The 25907-nt window shown below is 45.8% G+C and overlaps 1 protein-coding gene across 1 annotated transcript in view; it reads left to right on the forward strand.

Annotated features, from left to right (window-relative positions):
• The first annotated feature begins 724 nt into the window (after nucleotides 1-724).
• Nucleotides 725-25907, forward strand: part of LOC106594878 (guanine nucleotide-binding protein subunit alpha-13) — a 33175-nt gene continuing 7992 nt past the window's right edge. The window contains exons 1-2 of the mRNA XM_045715845.2: nucleotides 725-1072; nucleotides 17748-17974. Coding sequence (XP_045571801.1) covers nucleotides 790-1072; nucleotides 17748-17974 — 510 coding nt within the window. The 5' untranslated portion in view covers nucleotides 725-789. The remainder of the gene's footprint in view (nucleotides 1073-17747; nucleotides 17975-25907) is intronic.

The raw sequence follows: 25907 nt of genomic DNA on the forward strand, positions 1-25907 counted from the left end.
ATCAATTATTATTCGCAATTACCTTTTGAACAAATTCCTATATTGAAATTCCCCTAGCCATAAATACATTTGTAGACTGGCCTAAAACAATTAATTTCAGTTAGTCTAGAAATTGCAATGAGTGGGTTTCAAAGTGAAACAAAATTAGAGGATATGGGCAATCTAGACCTTTTGTCATCCGCCCAAACGTTTATTCACACTGAGAAAATTATATTACACTGGCCCGGGTTGAACCGGGCAATGGCCCGTCACATCATCGGGCGAAAACTGCGAGGGAGGAGCAGCCTTCTCAAATCAAACAGCAATCTGCGCCGCTCGGTCATGTTGTCAACAAGGCAGCTAGGTGCATCGTCCAAAAACATTCATCTCTTTTCCATAAAATAAATGTAAGAATTTTCATACTAGTTTTCATTGGGAAGGCAGATAAATCGTTTTTATCAAAAGCAATCACTTTTGTATGTAAAATACAGAACCCTATTCATCACTCCATGTGCTTGAATACGTCACTTTTGTTTTCAGCCGACTTCGCCGTCGTCGGCCAGAGCGGGTTACCTGGCTCAGGCCCGGGAGGCAGCCCGGTTCCAAAACGAATGCAATCACTTTTCACTCGGTTTAAACTCCACACACCGCGGTAACCAGGCCAGATAAACGAACCCCCTCATTGTGCTAGCCCTGTGCGCGCTCACACACCCACGTTATCGTAATCGCGCCCCGCCCCGTCCGCGAGTAGACTCTAGTCGCTAGCCTCAAACCAACTCTCTCTACTGTATCGATGAAGTTGTTTCAAAGATGGCGGATTTCCTGCCGTCCCGGTCCGTTTTATCTGTATGTTTTCCAAACTGTCTCCTCACGAGTAACGAGGCAGAACAATTAAGGAAATCTAAAGAAATAGACAAAAGTATTTCGCGGGATAAGACGTATGTGAAGCGGCTGGTGAAGATTCTGCTACTCGGAGCGGGAGAAAGCGGCAAGTCCACTTTCCTGAAGCAGATGCGCATCATCCATGGTCAGGACTTCGATCAAAGGGCCAAAGAAGAGTTCAAGGCCACGATTTTTAGTAATGTAATTAAAGGTAAGGCACCTTAGGTTGTTCGTTGTACTTTATAAAACGCCACTGGTGAGTTTTTCGGGGCCTTTGTTGACTTATTTGCTCTGTTCAAGAGTTCATGTCTGAGTGGGAAGTAGCCAGCTAGCTAGCATGCTAACAGTAGCCGTAACTTGTGCTTGGTATGTTTGCTAACTAGCTATGTTGAGAGGACGGGCGTACTCACATCTGTTTCTTCGCTAGCCTAGTTAGCTAGCTAACACACACAAAGCTAGAAGAAACGCCCATGTTATTTGAAAGTGTTTGTGCACAGTGGGATTTGAAGAGATGAGGCCACACAGACAGAGCGGGGTTTCCCATTGAACATGATTCAGTTGTCTAAGTATATCTCCTGATATCACGCGTATTGTTTGTCCCATGTCAGTATTATTCAGGGGTTGGAAAATAGTATGACAGTTTATCAGCTGTTTTTATCAGGCAGTTTACCAGCTAGCAGTAAGCTTTGGCTAGCTAATGCGATAGCTAGCTTTGTTGCTGTAGTTAACTTATTTATACACTTATTTGAGTGTTTTTAGAAACATGAATCTTGAACAGTCATAGTGAAATAACTTGGTAGCTAATTTGGAAATCAGAAAGCTTAAAATTGTTTTAATCACAGCGGATATAACTAGATGAAGTATATCATAACCATCATTAAACATATTTTAGAAAACGTCATGCCATATATCTGACTTTTCATGTTATGGAAACCTAACCGTATACGAGGATGGGCATCCTAAGGGATTCAAATGTGGAGACGGATAATAAACTGTTGAAAATGTTTAGGGTGGTTACTGAAGGCAAATATGTAATTAGTAACTCCTTGTTCGTTGGTACGGAGTGTATACTGAACGAAAATATAAACGCAACTATTAAATATTTTACTGAGTTAGTTCATAGAAGAACATAAGTGAATTGAAATAAATTCGTTAGGCCCTAATCTATGGATTTCACGACTGGAATACAGATTCATCTGTTGGTCACAGATACCTTAAAAAATGGGCCTCAGGAACTCGTCACAGTATCTCTGTGCATTCAAATTGCCACCTGTAAAATGCAATTGTGTTCGTTGTCTGGTAGCTTATGCCTGCCCATACCATAGCCCCACCACCATGGGGCATTCTGTTCAAAACGCTGACATCAGCAAACCGCTCGCCCACAGACGCACCATGCATGTGGTCTGCGGTTGTGAGGCCGGTTGGACATACTGTCCCCAAAAAATTAAATGACCTAGGCGGCTTATGGTAGAGAAATTAACATTCAATTCTTGGCAAAGAAGAAATGCTCAATAACAGGGGTGTAAACAAATTTGTGCACAACATTTGAGAGAAATGTGCTTTTTGTGCATATGGAACATTTCTGGGATCTTTTTATTTCAGCTCATGAAACATGGGACCGGCACTTTACATGTTGCATGTATATTTTTGTTCAGTGTATAATGTGTGAATATATGTAGCTATAGAAACAAGAGGTGGCTGGTGGGAGAAGCTATAGGAGGACAGGCTCATTGGAATGGAACTGAGTCAAATCTGTGGTTTCCATATGTTTGATACCATTCCATTTATTCCATTCCAGCCATTACAATGAATCCGTCCTCCTATAGTTCCTCCCATGAGCCTCCTCTGATAGAAACCTTGGAACAGAATGTTTCTTCAAACCTGCACTATAAAGGTGTTTACACACGAGCAGCACTAAATGGCAGTTGAACCGCGAGAAAATCTGGCTACCGTGTAGAGACGAGCGGTCCCGGTTGTTGTCAGCTTGAATATTGTCATTAAAACATTGTTTGATTGGTTGGCAAGATGAACTCTGTGAATTGGTCACCATGTGCTACGGCCGCTCAAGACTTCAGCTAATTTCATCTTCTGGTGCTGAGCCAGCTGTGAGCGAGCACCACGAACCTTGCCACTTCCGTTTTGGCACACGCCGCCCTACTGTTATTGAACTCTATGAGACCTTTGCCGGTTGCCACGGCCCGTCTGTAAACGTGGCGACTCTGCTGTGGTAGACAGTATACAAGACGCGCTTCCGCATAGCCTACCACTGTCAATCACAGCAGAGTTATTATAGGCACCGGTTTGGAGAAAAGTTAGGTTCAGGCAGTTTCCATACAGATATCCACACATTATACAATCGGGACCGATGGACAAGGAATCACGGATTATTGATATACCTTCAGTAACAGGATTTTCGTTAAAAGTACATCCCCTTAAAAATGTGGCAGTTATTTTTTGGGCTTCAGCATTTTAACCAGTTACGACGCCCATGCGCGGAAGCACTGCGTCCTTTATAGGGCAACTCGAGACCATGTTGTTTTGAGGCAGCGATAAGATGTGATCACTCATATTCCAATTGTTTGTATTCAGTCTGTCAAACTTGCTAGCTAGATCAATTGGCTACTTTGTTTCTTACCTAGCTATTTCTTATTTTACTGTAAATAATCTTTACTTGTCGAAGCCCCCCGAATGTTGAGTGTTTAGTTGAAAGTTCAACACCAGTGGATTTCAGTCATGTTTTGGTAGACTGAGGCATTAGGCTTAGCTGTATAAAATCTGAAGAGAGAGAACATGAGGGGTGTTTCTGCCTCCAACTTGCGTGGTCATACCTGGTCTGATAGTCGTGACAACCCAGCCCTGCACACACTAGTCAACGATATTACCAGAGATGTACAGCAGTACCACAGTCAGATAACTCCTGTTATGTAAACAAACATATTTTATGCGGGGGGGAACCACTCTGGGTGGTTTCCCCCCCCCTAGTTGGCTACTTTGTTCATTACGCAGACTACTTTAGGTTTCCTGGAACACACTGGTTTGTTAGTGTAGCAGTCCTGAGGAAATAAATTAATTGTCAACTATACAATTATAGTCATTGTGTTTTTTTGACAACTTTTCCTTTGTGAGTCATTGATCACAATGAAGCTATTTATCTTAGATCTGTCATACATAGACTAAACTCTTCCATTAATGTCTTCTTGACAGGTGCACACACCGTTTCTTACAACTCCTATTAAAGGACCATGTTGAGTCATTGTGTTCATTTTAGATGGGTACTTTACTGTTATTTGTTCATCAGACAGAGGATGTCCCCAGTAGCTCTGTCTGTGTGGGTGGGTGCAGGGGGTTCCCAGCCTCACACGATGATGTCATATCCTTACTGTGAAATGCATGAAGGAGGGGGATATATTTATTTATTTGAGGTCGACCGATTAGGATTTTTCACCGCCGATACCGATTATTGGAGGACCAAAAAAAGCCTATACTGATTAATCGGGCGATTATTATTATGCTTTTATTTTAATATGTGTATATTTTAATATGTGTGTGTATGTATGTGTATATATATATATTTATATACATACATACATACACACACACACACACACACACACACACACACACACACACACACACACAGCTCTGAAGTGACAACGATACTGAAGAGTCTGCTTAGGAGACAAATACTCTCAACTGTTTGAATAATAAAAATAGAATTTAAGTTAACTGTGATGAATGCTGAAAACAAAAACTGTAATTTCTATATGCAGGAAATCCTATTTTAATAATGGGCATGGTAAGAATTGACTACCAAAGTGCGAGTCATAATTCCCATGACACCGTCTAGCAAAATCTGAAAAGCGGTTCCTTCATTTATTCCATAGGATATTTTTAGATTAACTTAAAATAAGGTCTGTGTTTGGTTTAGGCTTACACCACCTTGCCAATTTTATAACTGTGTAGATATCCATAGGATATAACTCTGATCAATATAAGCGAAGATAATTTGTTTTGTAGAGTGGATTTATGAAAATATGTTGACAAACGTTACCTAGGGAGATTTACACGGGTATCAAAACGCCGAGGCGGTTTAAGCACAAAACACAGACCTTATTTGAAGTAGATCAAGACATTCTCTATGGAAGACATGAACGGTAAAATAACGAAGGAACCCCTTTCAAGTTCAGCCGCAAGTTATTACAGGAATTATGACGTGTCCACTATTTCTCTCTAAACCATATATCTTTGACTATTACAAGCCTGCTGCTGCCTACCACCGCTCAGTCAGACTGCTCTATCAAATATCAAATCATAGACTTAACTATAATATAATAAACCTTAGGTCATTAATATGGTCAAATCCCGAAACTAGCATCTCGAAAATATTATTCTTTCAGTGACATACGGAACCGTTCCGTATTTTATCTAACGGGTGGCATCCGTAAGTCTAAATATTCCTGTTACATCGCACAACCTACAATGTTATTTCATAGTTCCGTAAAATTCTGGCAAATTAGTTCGCAACGAGACAGATTCTGTATACCCTGACTCTGCGTGCAACGAACGCAAGAGAACTGACACAATTTCACCTGGTTAATATTGCCTGCTAACCTGGATTTCTTTTAGCTAAATATGCAGGTTTAAAAATATATACTTGTGTATTGATTTTTAAGAAAGACATTGATGTTTATGGTTAGGTACACGTTGGAGCAATGACGGTCCTTTTTCGTGAATGCGCACCACATCGATTATATGCAACGCAGGACACGTTAGATAAACTAGTAATATCATCAACCATGTGTAGTTAACTAGTGATTATGATTGATTGATTGTTTTTTATAAGATAAGTTTAATGCTAGCTAGCAACTTACCTTGGCAACGTAAAGCAGGTGGTTAGAGCGTTGGGCTAGTTAACGTAAGGTTGCATCCTCAAGCTGACAAGGTAAAAATCTGTTGTTCTGCCCCTGAACAAGGCAGTTAACCCACCGTTCCTAGGCCGTCATTAAAAATAAGAATGTGTTCTTTAACTGACTTGCCTAGTTAAAAAAAGTTAAAAAAAAAATAATAATAAATGACATCGGTGGCCAAAAATACCGATTACCGATTGTTATGAATTCTTGAAATCGGCCCTAATTAATCGGCCATTCCAATTTATATCTCAGACAGACAGGAGGTTAGGTCCTAACTGAGGGTGATTGGCTGAGCCCAGGCAGGATCCCCATGAGGAACGCTGTGTATTGTCTTCTATGACAGATGAATGATGTGAGTCCTGAGGTTCGTCCCAAATAGCTCCCTATACACTGTACTAACGTTTTAACCAGCGCCCTATGGACCCTGGTATAAAGTAGTATGGGAAAGGGGGAAAAAAATTATGAAATGTATGCACTCACTACTGTAAGTCGCTCTGGATAAGAGCGTCTGCTAAAATGACTAAAATGTTTTAAAAAAATGTAAAAAGTAGTGCACCATTTGGGGACGAAGCCCCTGATGACGCTGCTCTATTCTCATCGTCAGCGTCCCTCAGACAGGAAATATAGATATAGCCTATAGACCTGGTGGTCAAAGGCCTGTTTTTAGGACGTTATCTCATCTGTCTTCTATTTGTAAACAAAGGGCCATGGCTCATCATGTTATGATTGAAATTCTTTAATCCATCTCTAAATCTACCTCCATTAAGTCTTCATTTCTGACCTGAGGGGGGTGTGTGTGTGTGTGTTTTAGCTAAATAAATGGTCTGTCCCTGTCTCCTAAATCTTGTTCTACTTATTTACATTCTACAGGCCTGTTTTTCTGCACTGTATTTTATCCCTAAGAAGTGATACTATCTCCCCTCCCTTTGTCTCTCTGGAAGAACAGCCTAGTGCATGTCTGGATACTATAGCCTAACTCTAGACGTGCCACCCTGTTCCCTAGATAGTGTACTACTTTTTGACCTGGGCCCATAGGGGGTCTGGTCAGAAGTAGTGCACTATATGGGGAATAGGGTGCCATGTGGGCCAACATGCGTTTTGTAGCATTAATGACATTGGCAGATTTTGGTCCAGCCGACTCGTGAGGAGCTAGCAGGGGCCTCGAGTGTTGCACTTCCTCTTGTGAGGTCATAGATGGATGGAAGGGTGGTGTTAGATCTAGGCTGAACTCTCCCAGCAGTGAGTCATCACTTTCAGTTATTAAACAGAGATGTTAGAACAACTTTATTTTAAAGCCTCTGAGTCTGTGCTGATCTAGGATCAGATACCCCTGTGTTATTCATTGATCTAATAGGCAGAACTGATCCTAGACCAGCACTGTCTCCTACTCTGAGATGCTTTGTGAATATGTGCTATGAACACCTGTTCAGTCTAGGACAGGGTTGCCCAACTCTCTTCCTGGAGATCTACCATCCTGTGGGTTCAGTCCAACCCTCTTCCTGGAGATCTACCATCCTGTGGGTTCAGTCCAACCCTCTTCCTGGAGATCTACCATCCTGTGGGTTCAGTCCAACCCTCTTCCTGGAGATCTACCATCCTGTGGGTTCAGTCCAACCCTCTTCCTGGAGATCTACCATCCTGTGGGTTCAGTCCAACCCTCTTCCTGGAGATCTACCATCCTGTGGGTTCAGTCCAACCCTCTTCCTGGAGATCTACCATCCTGTGGGTTCAGTCCAACCCTCTTCCTGGAGATCTACCGTCCTGTGGGTTCAGTCCAACCCTCTTCCTGGAGATCTACCATCCTGTGGGTTCAGTCCAACCCTCTTCCTGGAGATCTACCATCCTGTGGGTTCAGTCCAACCCTCTTCCTGGAGATCTACTGTCCTGTAGGTTTTCAGTCCAACCCTAATTTAGCATATCTGATTCAGCTAGTTAAGGTCTTGTTGAGCAGCTAATTAGTAGAATCAGGTGTGTTTAAATTAGGGTTGGACTGAAAACCCACAGGATGGTAGATCTCCAGGAAGAGGGTTGGACTGAACCCACAGGATGGTAGATCTCCAGGAAGAGGGTTGGACTGAACCCACAGGACGTTAGATCTCCAGGAAGAGGGTTGGACTGAACCCACAGGACGTTAGATCTTCAGGAAGAGGGTTGGACTGAACCCACAGGATGGTAGATCTCCAGGAAGAGGGTTGGACTGAACCCACAGGACGTTAGATCTCCAGGAAGAGGGTTGGACTGAACCCACAGGATGGTAGATCTCCAGGAAGAGGGTTGGACTGAACCCACAGGACGTTAGATCTCCAGGAAGAGGGTTGGACTGAACCCACAGGATGGTAGATCTCCAGGAAGAGGGTTGGACTGAACCCACAGGACGTTAGATCTCCAGGAAGAGGGTTGGACTGAACCCACAGGATGGTAGATCTCCAGGAAGAGGGTTGGACTGAACCCACAGGACGGTAGATCTCCAGGAAGAGGGTTGGACTGAACCCACAGGATGGTAGATCTCCAGGAAGAGGGTTGGACTGAACCCACAGGATGGTAGATCTCCAGGAAGAGGGTTGGACTGAACCCACAGGATGGTAGATCTCCAGGAAGAGGGTTGGACTGAACCCACAGGATGGTAGATCTCCAGGAAGAGGGTTGGACAGCCCTGGTCTGTGGTCTTTGGGTTTGATAGAACAGGTTGATTTCCAGGAGTCAATCTGTTTAGTCCTGTCTGAATATCTGTTTAGTTCTGTCTTAATAACTGGCTAGTCCTTTCTGAATATCTGTTTAGTCCTGTCTGAATAACTGGCTAGTCCTGTCTGAATATCTGTTTAGTCCTGTCTGAATAACTGGTTGATACCCTGTAAGCCCTGAGCTGATCCTGCCTCTGCGTCCCCAATGCCACCCTATTCCCTACATAGTGCACTATGTTTGAGCAGAGCCCTATGTGCCAAAGTCAAAGACTTGATGATTAGTTGTCTAATTGAATCCGGTGTGGCAGTTTAGGGCCCAAGGAGAGAGAGAAGGGAAACCCTGATGTAAGGAATCGGGTTCCATTTGAGCCTGTCATCTGCTCTGATCCACAGAGGCTGCTGCTGCCTCGTCTCAGCCCTCTGCTCTGATCCACAGAGGCTGCTGCCTCGTCTCAGCCCTCTGCTCTGATCCACAAAGGCTGCTGCTGCCTCGTCTCAGCCCTCTGCTCTGATCCACAGAGGCTGCTGCCTCGTCTCAGCCCTCTGCTCTGATCCACAAAGGCTGCTGCTGCCTCGTCTCAGCCCTCTGCTCTGATCCACAAAGGCTGCTGCTGCCTCGTCTCAGCCCTCTGCTCTGATCCACAGAGGCTACTGCCTCGTCTCAGCCCTCTGCTCTGATCCACAAAGGCTGCTGCTGCCTCGTCTCAGCCCTCTGCTCTGATCCACAGAGGCTGCTGCCTCGTCTCAGCCCTCTGCTCTGATCCACAGAGGCGGCTGCTGCCTCGTCTCAGCCCTCTGCTCTGATCCACAGAGGCTGCTGCTGCCTCGTCTCAGCCCTCTGCTCTGATCCACAAAGGCTGCTTCTGCCTCGTCTCAGCCCTCTGCTCTGATCCACAGAGGCTGCTGCCTCGTCTCAGCCCTCTGCTCTGATCCACAGAGGCTGCTGCCTCGTCTCAGCCCTCTGCTCTGATCCACAAAGGCTGCTGCTGCCTCGTCTCAGCCCTCTGCTCTGATCCACAGAGGCTGCTGCCTCGTCTCAGCCCTCTGCTCTGATCCACAGAGGCGGCTGCTGCCTCGTCTCAGCCCTCTGCTCTGATCCACAGAGGCTGCTGCTGCCTCGTCTCAGCCCTCTGCTCTGATCCACAGAGGCTGCTGCTGTCTCTGCTCTGATCCACAGAGGCTGCTGCTGCCTCTGCTCTGATCCACAGAGGCTGCTGCTGCCTCTGCTCTGATCCACAGAGGCTGCTGCTGCCTCTGCTCTGATCCACAGAGGCTGCTGCTGCCTCTGCTCTGATCCACAGAGGCTGCTGCTGCCTCTGCTCTGATCCACAGAGGCTGCTGCTGCCTCTGCTCTGATCCACAGAGGCTGCTGCTGCCTCTGCTCTGATCCACAGAGGCTGCTGCTGCCTCTGCTCTGATCCACAGAGGCTGCTGCTGCCTCTGCTCTGATCCACAGAGGCTGCTGCTGCCTCTGCTCTGATCCACAGAGGCTGCTGCTGCCTCTGCTCTGATCCACAGAGGCTGCTGCTGCCTCTGCTCTGATCCACAGAGGCTGCTGCTGCCTCTGCTCTGATCCACAGAGGCTGCTGCTGCCTCTGCTCTGATCCACAGAGGCTGCTGCTGCCTCTGCTCTGATCCACAGAGGCTGCTGCTGCCTCTGCTCTGATCCACAGAGGCTGCTGCTGCCTCTGCTCTGATCCACAGAGGCTGCTGCTGCCTCTGCTCTGATCCACAGAGGCTGCTGCTGCCTCTGCTCTGATCCACAGAGGCTGCTGCTGCCTCTGCTCTGATCCACAGAGGCTGCTGCTGCCTCTGCTCTGATCCACAGAGGCTGCTGCTGCCTCTGCTCTGATCCACAGAGGCTGCTGCTGCCTCTGCTCTGATCCACAGAGGCTGCTGCTGCCTCTGCTCTGATCCACAGAGGCTGCTGCTGCCTCTGCTCTGATCCACAGAGGCTGCTGCTGCCTCTGCTCTGATCCACAGAGGCTGCTGCTGCCTCTGCTCTGATCCACAGAGGCTGCTGCTGCCTCTGCTCTGATCCACAGAGGCTGCTGCTGCCTCTGCTCTGATCCACAGAGGCTGCTGCTGCCTCTGCTCTGATCCACAGAGGCTGCTGCTGCCTCTGCTCTGATCCACAGAGGCTGCTGCTGCCTCTGCTCTGATCCACAGAGGCTGCTGCTGCCTCTGCTCTGATCCACAGAGGCTGCTGCTGCCTCTGCTCTGATCCACAGAGGCTGCTGCTGCCTCTGCTCTGATCCACAGAGGCTGCTGCCTCGTCTCAGCCCTCTGCTCTGATCCACAGAGGCTGCTGCCTCGTCTCAGCCCTCTGCTCTGATCCACAGAGGCTGCTGCCTCGTCTCAGCCCTCTGCTCTGATCCACAGAGGCTGCTGCCTCGTCTCAGCCCTCTGCTCTGATCCACAGAGGCTGCTGCCTTGTCTCAGCCATGCATGTTGTTTGTATCCTGTTTACCCTCCCGCAGCCTCTTAATGACTACTGCGCTAGGAGACTGTGTGTGTGTGTGTGTGTGTGTGTGTGTGTGTGTGTGTGTGTGTGTGTGTGTGTGTGTGTGTGTGTGTGAAGCTGTGCCTGTTCGGCCCTAAGGGACTCCAGAAAGGAAATGTGATTCTGACTTTTATGGAACATTGGGAAGGGATTGTTTCTTTACAGCATACTGGTACATCATTCTGTGTCGTGTAGAGAGAGAACAATGTCAGTTGGCATTCTACACAACATTGAATAACTGTGCTGTGTGCCAGCCAGGAGAAACCCTCTGTGTACCTCGCAGAGCCAATGCTCCATTACTTCCCCTGCAGCCAAGTGTTTCTGCTGGGTCAGGGCTTGTTCTGGTATGGATGTGGCGGTGACGAAAGAGCCTCGGCGGCGGTGACGAAAGAGCCTCGGCGGCGGTGACGAAAGAGCCTCGGCGGCGGTGACGAAAGAGCCTCGGCGGCGGTGACGAAAGAGCCTCGGCGGCGGTGACGAAAGAGCCTCGGCGGCGGTGACGAAAGAGCCTCGGCGGCGGTGACGAAAGAGCCTCGGCGGCGGTGACGAAAGAGCCTCGGCGGTGTTTGTTAGCTGCTGTCTAGAGGTCAAAGGTCATTTGAAAACAATGACTGGAGATTGCATCAAGGGAAATACTCAGAATTCCACTGACGTGAAACAGTACACCACACCTCCTGTCCTTAGTGTCAACCACTCAGGTGATCACTTCCTGTGTGTGTGTGTGTGTGTGTGTGTGTGTGGTATATTTTGTGTGTAATAACATCATTAGGCACAGTCTACCAAGAAACCTCAGACCCTAAACTTAAGTGTCTATTCAGTGTTTTCATGTTGTCAGCTGTAGTGTCTGTTTCAGGTACCCCACCTAGCAGAATCTGGGGAGAACACTGTCTGACTTCCAGGGATGGGAGAAAAATGGATACATTAGAGTATTCAATGTATTATTTTTGACAATATTATATCGATTCAAATGCTTTTAGTTGCTAGGTAGCTAATGTTAGCTGCTAGGTAGCGCTTGTCTTCAGTATTAATTCTCCTATAGCTTGGCCTCCGTCTTCTGTTTTTAATTAGTGATCCAATGTGTTTCCAGCACTTTTATTTCCATGACTGATCAAACTCGTTTTTATTATCTCTCTCTCATCCTTCTGCAGCAGACATTTAGTGAGCAGTATGTTCGGATCATCGAAAAACACGTTAAAACCGCAGTATAGAATCTCAGTACATGTCGTATCATGAGTCGTGATGCGTATCGAATCGCGACACTATGGTGCCGATACAATATGTTTCTTGGTAATAGGCTGGGGATTGACAGGATGTCTGGCTTCCCATCATCAACAACACACAAGCCTTTTGAATGTTTGACGTTGTCTGAAAGACCTGCTCATCTTTTACCTATTGGAAGTCTCTTCAGACCTTCATTTACTGATTGATCCCCAGAGAGTTATTTAATTGGTGCATTTATAATCCCCTTTAACCTCTCCAGCGTCTCATCCCGTCAGCGGGATCAAAATCCAGCGAAAAATCATATTGCCAATTAGCATTAAAAAAAATCATAATAAAAAAAAAATATATATATATATATATATATATATTTTTTTTTTATAGATACACCTCTCCTGAATCGACCCACGTCGTCCGATTTCAAAAAGGTTTTACAGGAAAAGCAAATCATTAGATTATGTTAGATGAGTCCATCGTAAAAAGCAGCTTCATAGCCATTTTCCGACCAACCACTTGCATCACATATAATCAAAAAACAGCTAAATGCAGCACTAACCTTTTACAAACTTCATCAGATGACACACCTAGGACATCATGTTATACAATGCATGCATTCTTTTGTTCAATAAAGGTCATATTTATATATAAAAACAGCATTTTACATCGGCGTCTGACGTTGACTAAATAATTTCCCCTGAAATGCGTCCCGGTAAACAATGCTACAATTCCCTAAATTACTATCCGATAACGATTTTTTTAAATTTATATTGTCAATCTAACATTTATAGATGAATATCTCTTGAGAACACCTGTCATACCAGATTTTAAATTAACTTTACTGGGTAATCACACTTTGCGATAAAAGGAGATGCGATACTCAGAAAATGAGCTAATATACAGAGCTCGGCGCCATCTTGGAACAATCGCATGTCACATCTCATCTTGTATAATATTGTCAATAATCGCCTACCTTTAGTTGTCTTCATCAGAAAGCATCCCAGGTCCACAACAGATGTATTTTCGGTCGAAAAAGTCCATACTTCACGTTCCATTAGCCTGCTGTTGGTAGCGCGTCCTAGGGCTCTCTCCAAGCGCAGGGCTGAAGTTCCGGATAAAATAAGATTCTCCCGCCTGTAGGTTCGTTCAAACATGTCAAACGTTGTAAAACATTAATCTTCAGGGCCTGTAACACCAAGAGAGCCAATAAGATTCGAGGGGGATGATTTCATTGCCTTTAAAACCGTTTCCAAAGTTGGGGGTAGACATGGCCGCCGGCGTCATAATGGTGATGGCCCATCCCCTGTGACCAATTTCCAATGACTCTCATTCACTGAGTTTCGACTGTATAAGGCTCAAACCACTGTGAAAAGACTGGCGACATCTAGTGGAAGCAATAGGAAGTGCTCACTGAACCATGGTTAACGGTGTGATTTATAGGGAAAGATGAGAAGTCGAGTCCACAATTCTGAATTCCACTTCCTGTTTCAATCGGTCTCGGGGTTTTGACTGCCATTTGAGTTCTGTTATTCTCACAGACACCATTCAAACAGTTTTAGAAACTTTAGGATGTTTTCTATCCATATATAATAAGCATATGCATGCCCTAGCTTCTGAGTTTGATTAGTAGGCCGTTGAAAATGGGAACGATTTTTTTTCAAAATGCGCTGTGGCGCCCCCTATCCTAGGGTATCCTCAAGAGGATCCTTTAATAATTATTCATCAAGGAACTCGAATGTCCCCGTCATTCTGTCTCTGTAGCTCCTCCGGTCTTTTGTCTCTCTCTCTTTGTGTGTGTGTGTGTGTGTGTGCGCGTGTGTGCTCACTCTCAAAGAAATGACAGTTGAATCTCTGCAGAGAAAGGAACTAAACAGTGATAAGACTGTGGAAGGAGGAAGCTATTATTACCCGTGAGCCCTGTGCTCTAACTCCCAGAGAGGCTCTCTGTTCTGGCCTCCGAAACCCTTAGCTGTGTTTTTATACATTAATATTTGATGGCTCATTAGCATCGTGACTAATGTTTTTCTATGGACGTAGGCTATTGATCGTTAGCATCGTGGCTGTTTTTTCTTTGGGCGTAGGCTATTGATCGTTAGCATCGTGGCTAATGTGTTTCTATGGACGTAGGCTATTGATCGTTAGCATCGGAGCCTAATGCGTGCGATGGATGTTTTGCCATTGATCCTATCCTACATTATTACATCAACAGCCCAGGCCGTGTGTGTGAGAGAGCCCCTGGAAAACAGCCCTGTTTAGTGGGAGAGAGAGAGCGCACCTGGAAAACAGCCCTGTTTAGTGGGAGAGAGAGCCCCTGGAAAACAGCCCTGTTTAGTGAGTGAGTGAGTGAGTGAGTGAGTGAGTGAGTGAGTGACTCTCTGACTAAATCTCCATAGTGTCCTCATGCAGTACTATACATTCTACCTGGTAGTCAATATCTGGGGGGGTTTATTAGGTTGTGGCAAAAATCATAATTGTTTTATTTTAAAAATAAAATGTTTAAACCTTTTTATTTAACTAGGCAAGTCAGTTAGGAACAAACTCTTATTTACAATGACGGCCTACCGGGGAACAGTGGGTTAACTGCCTTGTTCAGGGGCAGAACGACAGATTTTTACCTTGTCGGCTCGGGGATTCGATCCAGCAACCCCCTTGATTACTGGTACAATGCTCTAAACACTAGGCTACCTGCCGCCCCATCCTCACTTTACAAATGAATGAGCCAGCCAAAAGCATTTCCTCCTGCAAATATGCTGCTTCTGCTTATAACTATTTGTTGGTCTGTTATGGTATGGAAATACTGGTCTGTAGCTGGCAGCCAGTCTAATTATACTTCTCCTTATCAGTGGTCTGTAGCTGGCAGCCAGTCTAATTATACTACTCCTTATCAGTGCCTTTAGTCCTTCTCTATTTATCACTGTCAGTTAACTTCTTACGGATCATTGGGAAGCTACCATCCCACCTGGCCAACATCCGGTGAAATTGCAGAGCACCAAATTCAAATTACAGAAATCTTAATATTAAACATTCATGAAAATACAAGTGTCATACATTTAAAACCTTAACAACTTGTTAATCCAGCCGCGTCAGATTTCAAAAAGGCTTTACGACGAAAGCACACCATGCAATTATCTGAGGACAGCGCCCCGCACACAAAAGCATTACATATATTTTCCAACCAAGCAGATGCATCACGAAAGTCAGAAATAGTGTTAAAATAAATCACTTACCTTTTGAAGATCTTCATCTGGTTGCAATCACAAGGGTCCCAGCTACATAACAAATGGTCCTTTTGTTCGATAAAGTCCTTCTTTATATCCCAAAAAAGTACGTTTCAATGGCGAGCTTGACTCAGTAATCCACCGGTTTCCCTCGTTCAAAACGCATATAAAATGAATCCCTTAAGTTACCAATAAACTTCTTCTAAACAAGTCAAACAACATTCCTAATCAATCCTCCGGTACCCTATTATGTAAATAAATGATACAATTTAAGACGGAGAATACTGGAGATAAATAACGAAGTTATGCGCACTCACCGGAATGCGCTACAAACACTACAGCCAAAATGGGAGCCACTTAGAAAAACTCCAAATTCTAGCTAATTTTTCAAAAAACAAGCCTGAAACGCTTTCTAAAGACTGTTGACATCTAGTGGAAGCCCTAGGAACTGCAATCTGGGAGGACTTCATTTTATATTCCTATTCCCAGCCATTGTAATCAGATGTGAGCTGGGGAAAAAAAGAAAATTCTGTATGGATTGTCCTTGGGTTTTTGCCTGCCATATCAGTTCTGTTATACTCACAGACATTATTTTAACAGTTTTGGAAACTTTACTGTTTTCTATCCAATACTACAAATGATATGCATATCCTAGCTTCTGGGCCTGAGAAACAGGCAGTTTACTTTGGGCACCTCATTCATCCAAACTTCCGAATACTGCCCCCTAGCCCGAAGAAGTTAACACAATATTAAAACCTCTATGGCTGTAGTAGTAGTGTCCCTGTACTGTGCTTGTCGTTCATCCCAAATGACACCCCATTCCCTTTATAGTGCACTACTTTAGACCAGGACCCTGTATATATGACTCCTTACTGTAGGGGTCTGGGATATCTATAGGCTGTAGCTCTATGTGGCTCTGCTCTCTCTCTCTCTGTGTGTGGCATTTGGAGACTTTACAGAGCCATCCTGGTTGGCACCAAATGTTCCATGAAGACAATAACATTGTCATAGAACCTTTGGCAACATGGTGGCCGTTTTGAAATTCTAAACCTCAAACCAAGTTTATCAAACTCCATAGAAATAAACTTCAAACTTGATACGGTGTCTATGGGCCTCCTCCCGTAGACCTGCCTTGACCCAGTTTCTGGGTGACTTGACTATCCGTTTCAGCCCTATTTTCACTTTTGACTTCAACAAGACTGACTTTGATTGACTCTTAGTCTCAGCAGGACATGAACTGGTCTGTCAGGTTCCTAGAATCTCCCCAGAGAGAGGGGCTGATTAGAGGGGCTGAGGCCAAGGCCAGGTCAAGGAGGGTAGGCGACCTAGGTCCCTGGGCTCAGCTAAGGATAGACTGTCAGAGCTGTCTGTCTCAGGATGTGTGTGTGTGTGTGTGTGTGTTTGACAGAGAGGAGAAAGGAAGGGGAGGAGGGCCCCACCTCTCACCACAGGAACCACACACAAACACTCAGTCACACACCACCTCCATCACCAGCAGTTGGTGTCACGCACACACTCTGGTCACCACACCACCAGACAGTGACACATCCCTGCAGACTTCACGTGGACCAACCCATGTCAACAGCAGTAAGGTGGCAATCTTTATTTTTTTAACCTTTTATATAACTAGGCAAGTTAAGAACAATTTCATTCACGAGGCTACCTGCCGCCCCTCTGACCGCGAGGCTACCTGCCGCCCCTCTGACCGCGAGGCTACCTGCCGCCCCTCTGACCGCGAGGCTACCTGCCGCCCCTCTGACCGCGAGGCTACCTGCCACCCCTCTGACCGCGAGGCTACCTGCCGCCCCTCTGACCGCGAGGCTACCTGCCGCCCCTCTGGCCGCGAGGCTACCTGCCGCCCCTCTGGCCGCGAGGCTACCTGCCGCCCCGGGTTAAGCCATAACGTCACCAGTGTGGGGGTGAGCTGGCTGTGTGTTTCAGGAGGACCAACAGCCCTGTTTTATATACCAGAGAAACAGTGGAACCCATTACACCCCTAAAGTCACTCCCAAATGGCTCCCTATTAAATGTATGTATGTTTCCAAGGTCCCCACAAAGATAAAGGCTATGTTAGGGTTAGGAGTTGGAATGGGAAAGAATATTGTGTCCCCACAAGGATAGTAAAACATGTACTGTGAGTGCATGTGCCTAAAACTATTTGAGTGTGTTCTTGCACTACAGAAGAAACAGGTTTGTGTGTATGACTGTGTCCCTCGCTCTCGCTCCCTTGCCCCCCCCCCCCCACCACCACCCCCCCTCGGTCTCTCTCTCCAGGGGTGTTGGTGGAAGCATGACCTTCTACTTCATGCCTAGTCATTAGCTCAGTTGGCTAACAGTCAGTGAACTCTCTCCCTCCCAGGGGTGCGTGTGTTGGTGGATGCCAGAGAAAAGCTCCACATCCCGTGGGGAGAGGCGTCCAACCAGAGGCACGGAGAGACCATGATGGGGTTTGACACGAGGTCGGCCAGGATGGCCCACGGCATGGTGGAGACCAGGGTCTTCCTGCAGTACCTGCCCTCCATCCGGGCCCTGTGGGCCGACACGGGCATCCAGGATGCCTACGACAGACGCAGGGAGTTCCAACTGGTGAGGCCCCCCCCCACACACACACACACACACACACACACACACACACAGGCCCAACATATACAACCAACAAAAGGGCTTGCAGCTGGAATGATGGGCACAGAGTAATTGAGTGTTGGACTCTGTCTCTCGCTGTCTTTCTGTTGCTCTCTCTCTCTCTCTCTCTCTCTCTCTCTCTCTCTCTCTCCCTCTCTCTCTCTCTCTCGGTGGTCTTAGTGTTGGCTTGTAAAGCAGTGTGTCGTTCTCTTGTTGATGATCTATAGCTGTACTGAGGACTGTGCAGGGGATTCTCCAAACTGGAACTGATGCTCTTTTTACTCTGTAAACTACCATCACTCATTCAGTTTAGGGACAGTCACCAAGCCTCCTCCAGCTCCAATCCCTCACCCCCCTCTCTTATCATGATAAAACATAGAGCAGACAGAGACCACACACACACTGTTAAAGGACTAGTCCCCCCCCAATACAGCAGTGTCTGTCAGTCTGTCCTACATCAGAAGTGGCTTTCCTAGATGCATGGTGACATTTCAGCTGCCTTGTTCACTGTTACGGTATTTAGAGGCCAGATGAATCCAATGGTTTTGGACTAAGAATCACTTTTCAATGGAGAATATTTTTAGTCTAGGACTAGGCTAATTTGTCTCGTGGAAACCAGCCCTAGTGTTCGACCCTCAGTCACTACACTACAAGGGGTGGTAGTCTCTACCACCTGAACGCCTGAAGGTACCACATTCATCTGTACAAACGCAAGTATAAACACCGTGGGACCACGCAGCCGTCAAGAAGGAGAACGCACTGAAAACCGCAAATCAATCCCGGAACAACAGCAAGTGACCTTGTGAAGATGCTGGAGGAAACAGGTAGAAAAGTATCTATATCCACAGTAAAATGAGTCCTATATCGACATAACCTGAAAGGCGGCTCAGCAAGGAAGAAGCCACTGCTCCAAAAACGCTATTAAACTACACATGGCGACAGAGATCGTACTGTTTTGGAGAAATGTCCTCTGGTCTGATGAAACAAAAATAGAACTGTTTGGCCATAATGACCATCGTCGTGTTTGGAGGAAATAGGGGGAGGCTTGCAAGCTGAAGACCACCATCCCAACCGTGAAGCACGGAGGTGGCGGCATCATGTTGTGGGGGTACTTTGCTGCAGGAGGGACTGGTGCACTTCACAAAATAGATGGCATCATGAGGTTGAAAAATTGTGGATATATTGAAGCAACTTCTCAAGACATCAGTCAGGAAGTTAAAAGCTTGGTCGCAAATGGGTCTTCCAAATGGACAATGACCCCAAGCATACTTCCAAAGTTGTGGCAAAATGTTTTAAGGAAAACAAAGTCATGGTATTGGAGTGGCCATCACAAAGCCCTGACCTCAATCCTATAGAAAATTTGTGGGCAGAACTGAGAAAGTGTTTGCGAGCAAGGAGGCCTACAAACCTGACTCAGTTACACCAGCTCTGTCAGGAGAAACGGGCCAAAATTCACCCAACTTATTGTAGGAAGCTTGTGGAAGGCTACCCGAAATGTTTGACCCAAGTTAAACAATTTAAAGGCAATGCTACCAAATACTCATTGAGTGTATGTAAACTTCTGACCCACTGGGAATGTGATGAAAGAAATAAAAGCTGAAATAACTCTCAACTATTTTTCTGACATTTCACATTTTTAAATTAAAGTGGTGATCCTAACTGACCTAAGACAGGGAATTTTTGCTAGGATTAATTGTCAGGAATTGTGAAAAACTGAGTTTAAATATATTTGGCTAAGGTTTATGTAAACTTCTGACTTCAACTGTATATATTCACTACAAGTGACCAGTGTAGGAATCAACCCCACTACTCTGACGGTGCGTACAAATGAACAGGCTCCAACCAGCGCTGACTCACTGAAGCTACTTTGTCACTGTTTGTCTCTGGAAGATTTTCTGCTGTAAAATCTCTTATGAAGGAACACCTATACCAGGAAGTCAGGAAATAAGACATTCTGTTAACTGATATTCAACTGAGCCATTGAAAGCGGTTGTGTGAACTGGCACGTCCTGCTCCCCCTGATTCCCTGGTGATGTTTCTGCTCGTCTGTCAGCTGTCCTCTGCCAACTCTCTCATCCCAGGGAGGCTGTCATCTGAGACCGGGGTGTGACAGAACCACTGCACGCCATACTCCCTCGCAGTTCTGCTAATACACACTCTCACTTCCCAAAAGCTGACCCAGAATGGACACTCAGTTCACCATTAAGAGGAGGGTTAACATTTTAGTGGCTCAATGTTGACTCCAATTTCTGTCGTGTTTGATGCTTGGGCCTGTTTTGTGGTCTTTTTATCTAATAAATACATCACATTTATATTGTGTATGGTAATATAAAATATGATACCTTATTTTTACTGTTTAATCCTAAAGTGGAAACATTTATTTAAAACAGAGTTTAATGTGGCTGGAGGGGATAGCAGACATTTTACAGGCTAATGACCAATGGTGCTCTTTTGTTTCTAAATGTCTTAACTTCGCGTTGGTGGGAAAATTGTTCATAAGTAAGCATTTCACGGTAAAGTTTACATCTGTATTCGGCGCATAAAATTTGATTTGAAAACAGACTGCATCTACTGCTCTTAAACCACTGCTAATGGCTTCTGAGCTCGCTGCTCTCCACACACACTCTCTTTCTCTCACACTATCAGTGTTTGTGTGTGGAGAAAATTCTAACTCACACACAAATCAAGTCAGCCATAGAAAATGAAAACAATGCCTTTTCTTGCCCCCCTCCCTCCCTCCCTCCCTCCCTCCCTCCCTCCCTCCCTCCGTCCGCAGAAAATGAAGGGAGGGTGCATGAGAGAGTGGTCTGGGACCACACCAAAGTTTTTAATGTTCATATGTAGTATACATTCTCACAACGACATAGTCATATCTGTTCTACACACTCCTTCTAACTCTGTTGTCCTGTGTTGATTGGACCCTCAACAGACCCCATGTCAATGAGGGTGTGGTTTGTAACAGAACACTACACTATAAAGCCTTCAGTGGGGAGGAGAGGAACAGGTTTAAGGCTGTGGATTAGGATTATGCAACACCTAGGATAGGGGGGGGGGGGATAGGGGTGAAAGGGAGTAAGGACGGGGCTGGGGAATGTTTACTTAAAGCATCAAGATCAAGTCTTGTTCTGCAGCCAGCATGTCTGCAGCGAGAGGCTAATACATAAGTGTGTGTGTGTGTGTGTTAGGGAGGTTGTGAAAGCAGGAAGCCTGACATGTTTGGCACTCGGGACACGTGCTCCCTGGATTGCAGCACACAAAGGGGTTTTGTTTAGTTTCTCCCTCGTTCTTTCTCTCCTTCACCCTCCTGCTCTCTAGTGGTGGTGGTACGAGGGATAAGTGGAGTTCAAGCATGCTATCTTCTCCCGCATCTCTCTCTCCCTCCCCCCCATCTCTCTGGGAAGGCTGCTGCTCACTGTCATGTCCGGGACCAGCATACTCCTGTGTGTGTGTGTGTGTGTGTGTGTGTGTGTGTGTGTGTGTGTGTGTGTGTGTGTGTGTGCTGCAGCAATCCCAGAAGCCATTAGTAGAGGAACTGTCTAGTTTAATGGCCAGTAGATGCGGTCTCTCCAGAGTGTTTCAGCTGAGGCCTGAAATGGCCCTTTCCCCTCATCTGAGTTAGATTACCAGGAAGAAGGGAAAGATGGAGGGTAGGACCTGTAAAAGAGAGACCGTGTGGGGGCCCACCACAAGAGAGCCAGCACACTCCCCGTCTGATTGGACCGAGAGCCAGCACACTCCCCATCTGATTGGACCGAGAGCCAGCACACTCCCCATCTGATTGGACCGAGAGCCAGCACACTCCCCATCTGATTGGACCGAGAGCCAGCACACTCCCCATCTGATTGGGCCACACACACTGATTTGGCCACATACCTTTATGTATTTTCTGTTATGACTCTTGTTATCATGTCTTTTTTAAATTGCTGAGACCAATTTCCCATTGTGGGACAATGACGTCTACTACTACTACTACTACTACTACACACCTCCCACAGTCTGTCAGCCTAAGCCAGTCAGGTTCCTCTAAATTCTACAGATATATTAGCCCTGTGGTAGCAGCAGTCAACACTAATATATTAGCCCTGTGGTAGCAGCAGTCAACACTAATATATTAGCCCTGTGGTGGTAGCAGCAGTCAACACTAATATATTAGCCCTGTGGTGGTAGCAGCAGTCAACACTAATATATTAGACCTGTGGTGGTAGTAGCAGTCAACACTAATATATTAGCCCTGTGGTGGTAGTAGCAGTCAACACTAATATTTTAGCCCTGTGGTGGTAGTAGCAGTCAACACTAATATATTAGCCCTGTGGTGGTAGTAGCAGTCAACACTAATATATTAGCCCTGTGGTGGTAGTAGCAGTCAACACTAATATTTTAGCCCTGTGGTGGTAGTAGCAGTCAACACTAATATATTAGCCCTGTGGTGGTAGTAGCAGTCAACACTAATATATTAGCCCTGTGGTAGCAGCAGTCAACATTAATATATTAGCCTTGTGGTAGCAGCAGTCAACACTAATATATTAGCCCTGTGGTGGCAGCAGATATCGTTTCACCGATATCTCCCGATACTGTTTTATTTTTACAATATAGCCTATTGATGTCTGTTAATTTCATGAATACCTGATATTCAATAAGGATGGAAAAGTCTGATCTGAGTCTCATGCTGATCTGAACACTGTGGTCATTCTGATGTCATTATTGTCACAATGTACGCAAATCAACATTTGAAGCGTTTCTTGGACAATTGCTCTTTTGGGTGGCAATTTATGAGAACGCTTTGTGGGAAAATGTTTTTCATTTCCCCCTGTTTAACAGTATATCAACAGACCAAAAAATGGGAATCTGTATCGAACCCAAAAACCCTATATGGACACTGCTCTAACTACATGTACTGTGTTAGTAGCAGAACACACTGACTACAGGCTTCTCTTCAGGTTCCAGTTACCTCAGAGACCGTAACCACAGTAACCCATCGTGGTTACCATGTCCTTTGACCCTCCTCATTCTAGAGATATTTTGACGGTTGATGACAGTTGATCTTCCACCTGCCTCACCAGAGCCTAGTAGTAGATAGCAGGATGACGGCAGAGTAGAGGTGGGGCTGAGGGGATGTGGTTTCCTGACGCGTGTCTGTTCGGCATGCGTCACACCGTTGCTTTACTGGGTAGGGGAACGCAGGGGAAGCGAAAGCACTGACGAACTCACACACACACACACGTCTATGTGGTCAGCAGTATACCAGGTCACATGGGTTATGTTAGACTAGAGAATGTCATGTTACTTCAGCTGGTTCAGTTGGGACAAGAGGACAATATATTATTCTGTCATGCTGGTCTAGTCCACCCTAGAACATTCTATCATGCTGGTCTAGTCCACCCTAGAACATTCTATCATGCTGGTCTAGTCCACCCTAGAACATTCTATCATGCTGGTCTAGTCCATTCTAATTAATAACCACTTCTCAATGGATTCTACCTAATCAGTTTTCTTCCCCTTCGGTATTGGTTCGGTCCATGTGATTTTGGTGCCACTGTCTTGCCGCTCTGCTCAGTGCTGGTGGTGTTGGTCTGACTGGACGCTTAAATAATTTTGTGGAAATACTTCCGTTAGGACTGTCTACACTGGTTTTGCACTGCTTTAAACACCCTCTATGGGTTTTGCACTGCTTTAAACACCCTCTATGGGTTTTGCACTGCTTTAAACACCGTCTATGGGTTTTGCACTGCTTTAAACACCCTCTATGGGTTTTGCACTGCTTTAAACACCCTCTATGGGTTTTGCACTGCTTTAAACACCGTCTATGGGTTTTGCACTGCTTTAAACACCGTCTATGGGTTTTGCACTGCTTTAAACACCGTCTATGGGTTTTGCACTGCTTTAAACACCCTCTATGGGTTTTGCACTGCTTTAAACACCCTCTATGGGTTTTGCACTGCTTTAAACACCCTCTATGGGTTTTGCACTGCTTTAAACACCGTCTATGGGTTTTGCACTGCTTTAAACACCGTCTATGGGTTTTGCACTGCTTTAAACACCGTCTATGGGTTTTGCACTGCTTTAAACACCATCTATGGGTTTTGCACTGCTTTAAACACCGTCTATGGGTTTTGCACTGCTTTAAACACCGTCTATGGGTTTTGCACTGCTTTAAACACCCTCTATGGGTTTTGCACTGCTTTAAACACCCTCTATGGGTTTTGCACTGCTTTAAACACCGTCTATGGGTTTTGCACTGCTTTAAACAGCGTCTATGGGTTTTGCACTGCTTTAAACACCGTCTATGGGTTTTGCACTGCTTTAAACACCGTCTATGGGTTTTGCACTGCTTTAAACACCGTCTATGGGTTTTGCACTGCTTTAAACACCGTCTATGGGTTTTGCACTGCTTTAAACACCGTCTATGGGTTTTGCACTGCTTTAAACACCGTCTATGGGTTTTGCACTGCTTTAAACACCCTCTATGGGTTTTGCACTGCTTTAAACACCGTCTATGGGTTTTGCACTGCTTTAAACACCGTCTATGGGTTTTGCACTGCTTTAAACACCGTCTATGGGTTTTGCACTGCTTTAAACACCCTCTATGGGTTTTGCACTGCTTTAAACACCGTCTATGGGTTTTGCACTGCTTTAAACACCGTCTATGGGTTTTGCACTGCTTTAAACACCGTCTATGGGTTTTGCACTGCTTTAAACACTGTAAACAACATCACAAGACAGACAGGCAGCGTCTGTCTCACATTCAAATTCTCAAAGCTTTATTTGATTGTCAGGTTGTAAACAAACCTGCGGCGTGACAGTTGATGGCAGTTACATTCAAATAAGACTGTGGTTCTCAGGAAAGGAAGAAGACTGTGGTCTGATAATTATCTGATGGTGATAATGACTTTATTAACCATTTAGGAAGCAGAAATAGGCCTGTAAAACACCTACTGTTTTAGCTCTTAGAAAGTATCAGTCACTTCTTCTGGAAACTATTTCTGTATATCAGTGTTCGTTCTATGTATGTCAATAGATCATCTCCATGACTGAAGTCTCGAGGTTTTAACCACAGCAGAAGTCTTGAGGGTCTTTTTCCCCATGTTGTGTATCAGTCACACAAGAGATAGTTTCAGGTGACAGAGTGGAACCCCGAGTGCTATGATTAACATTGGGACTGAGTGATTTGTGACTTGGATGTGGTTGCCCACTTGCCCCTGGATGCTAATCTAAAGCCATGGTCTAACACTACCTAGTCCTTCTGGTTTCACAGCTCCTCACATGCCCCCATGTTAGCCCGAAATAGAAAGTCCCACAGACATAGTTGTGTGTGTGTGAGGGGGTTTCCCCATAGAATGTGTTGTGATCTATTGCTCTTTAGGGGGCGTCGTCTGTCTACTCCTCCCCTCGCCTTGTATCCTGCTGCTAGTGTTACCTCTGTGGTTTCAGCCTCCTCCTGGGGGTTAAGGCATCGTGGTAGTGTTACCTCTGTGGTTTCAGCCTCCTCCTGGGGGTTAAGGCATCGTGGTAGTGTTACCTCTGTGGTTTCAGCCTCCTCCTGGGGGTTAAGGCATCGTGGTAGTGTTACCTCTGTGGTTTCAGCCTCCTCCTGGGGGTTAAGGCATCGTGGTAGTGTTACCTCTGTGGTTTCAGCCTCCTCCTGGGGGTTAAGGCATCGTGGTAGTGTTACCTCTGTGGTTTCAGCCTCCTCCTGGGGGTTAAGGCATCGTGGTAGTGTTACCTCTGTGGTTTCAGCCTCCTCCTGGGGGTTAAGGCATCGTGGTAGTGTTACCTCTGTGGTTTCAGCCTCCTCCTGGGGGTTAAGGCATCGTGGTAGTGTTACCTCTGTGGTTTCAGCCTCCTCCTGGGGGTTAAGGCATCGTGGTAGTGTTACCTCTGTGGTTTCAGCCTCCTCCTG

The sequence above is a fragment of the Salmo salar genome, chromosome 03 (assembly GCF_965601325.2).
Source record: "Salmo salar chromosome 03, fSalSal1, whole genome shotgun sequence".
NCBI lineage: Eukaryota > Metazoa > Chordata > Actinopteri > Salmoniformes > Salmonidae > Salmo > Salmo salar.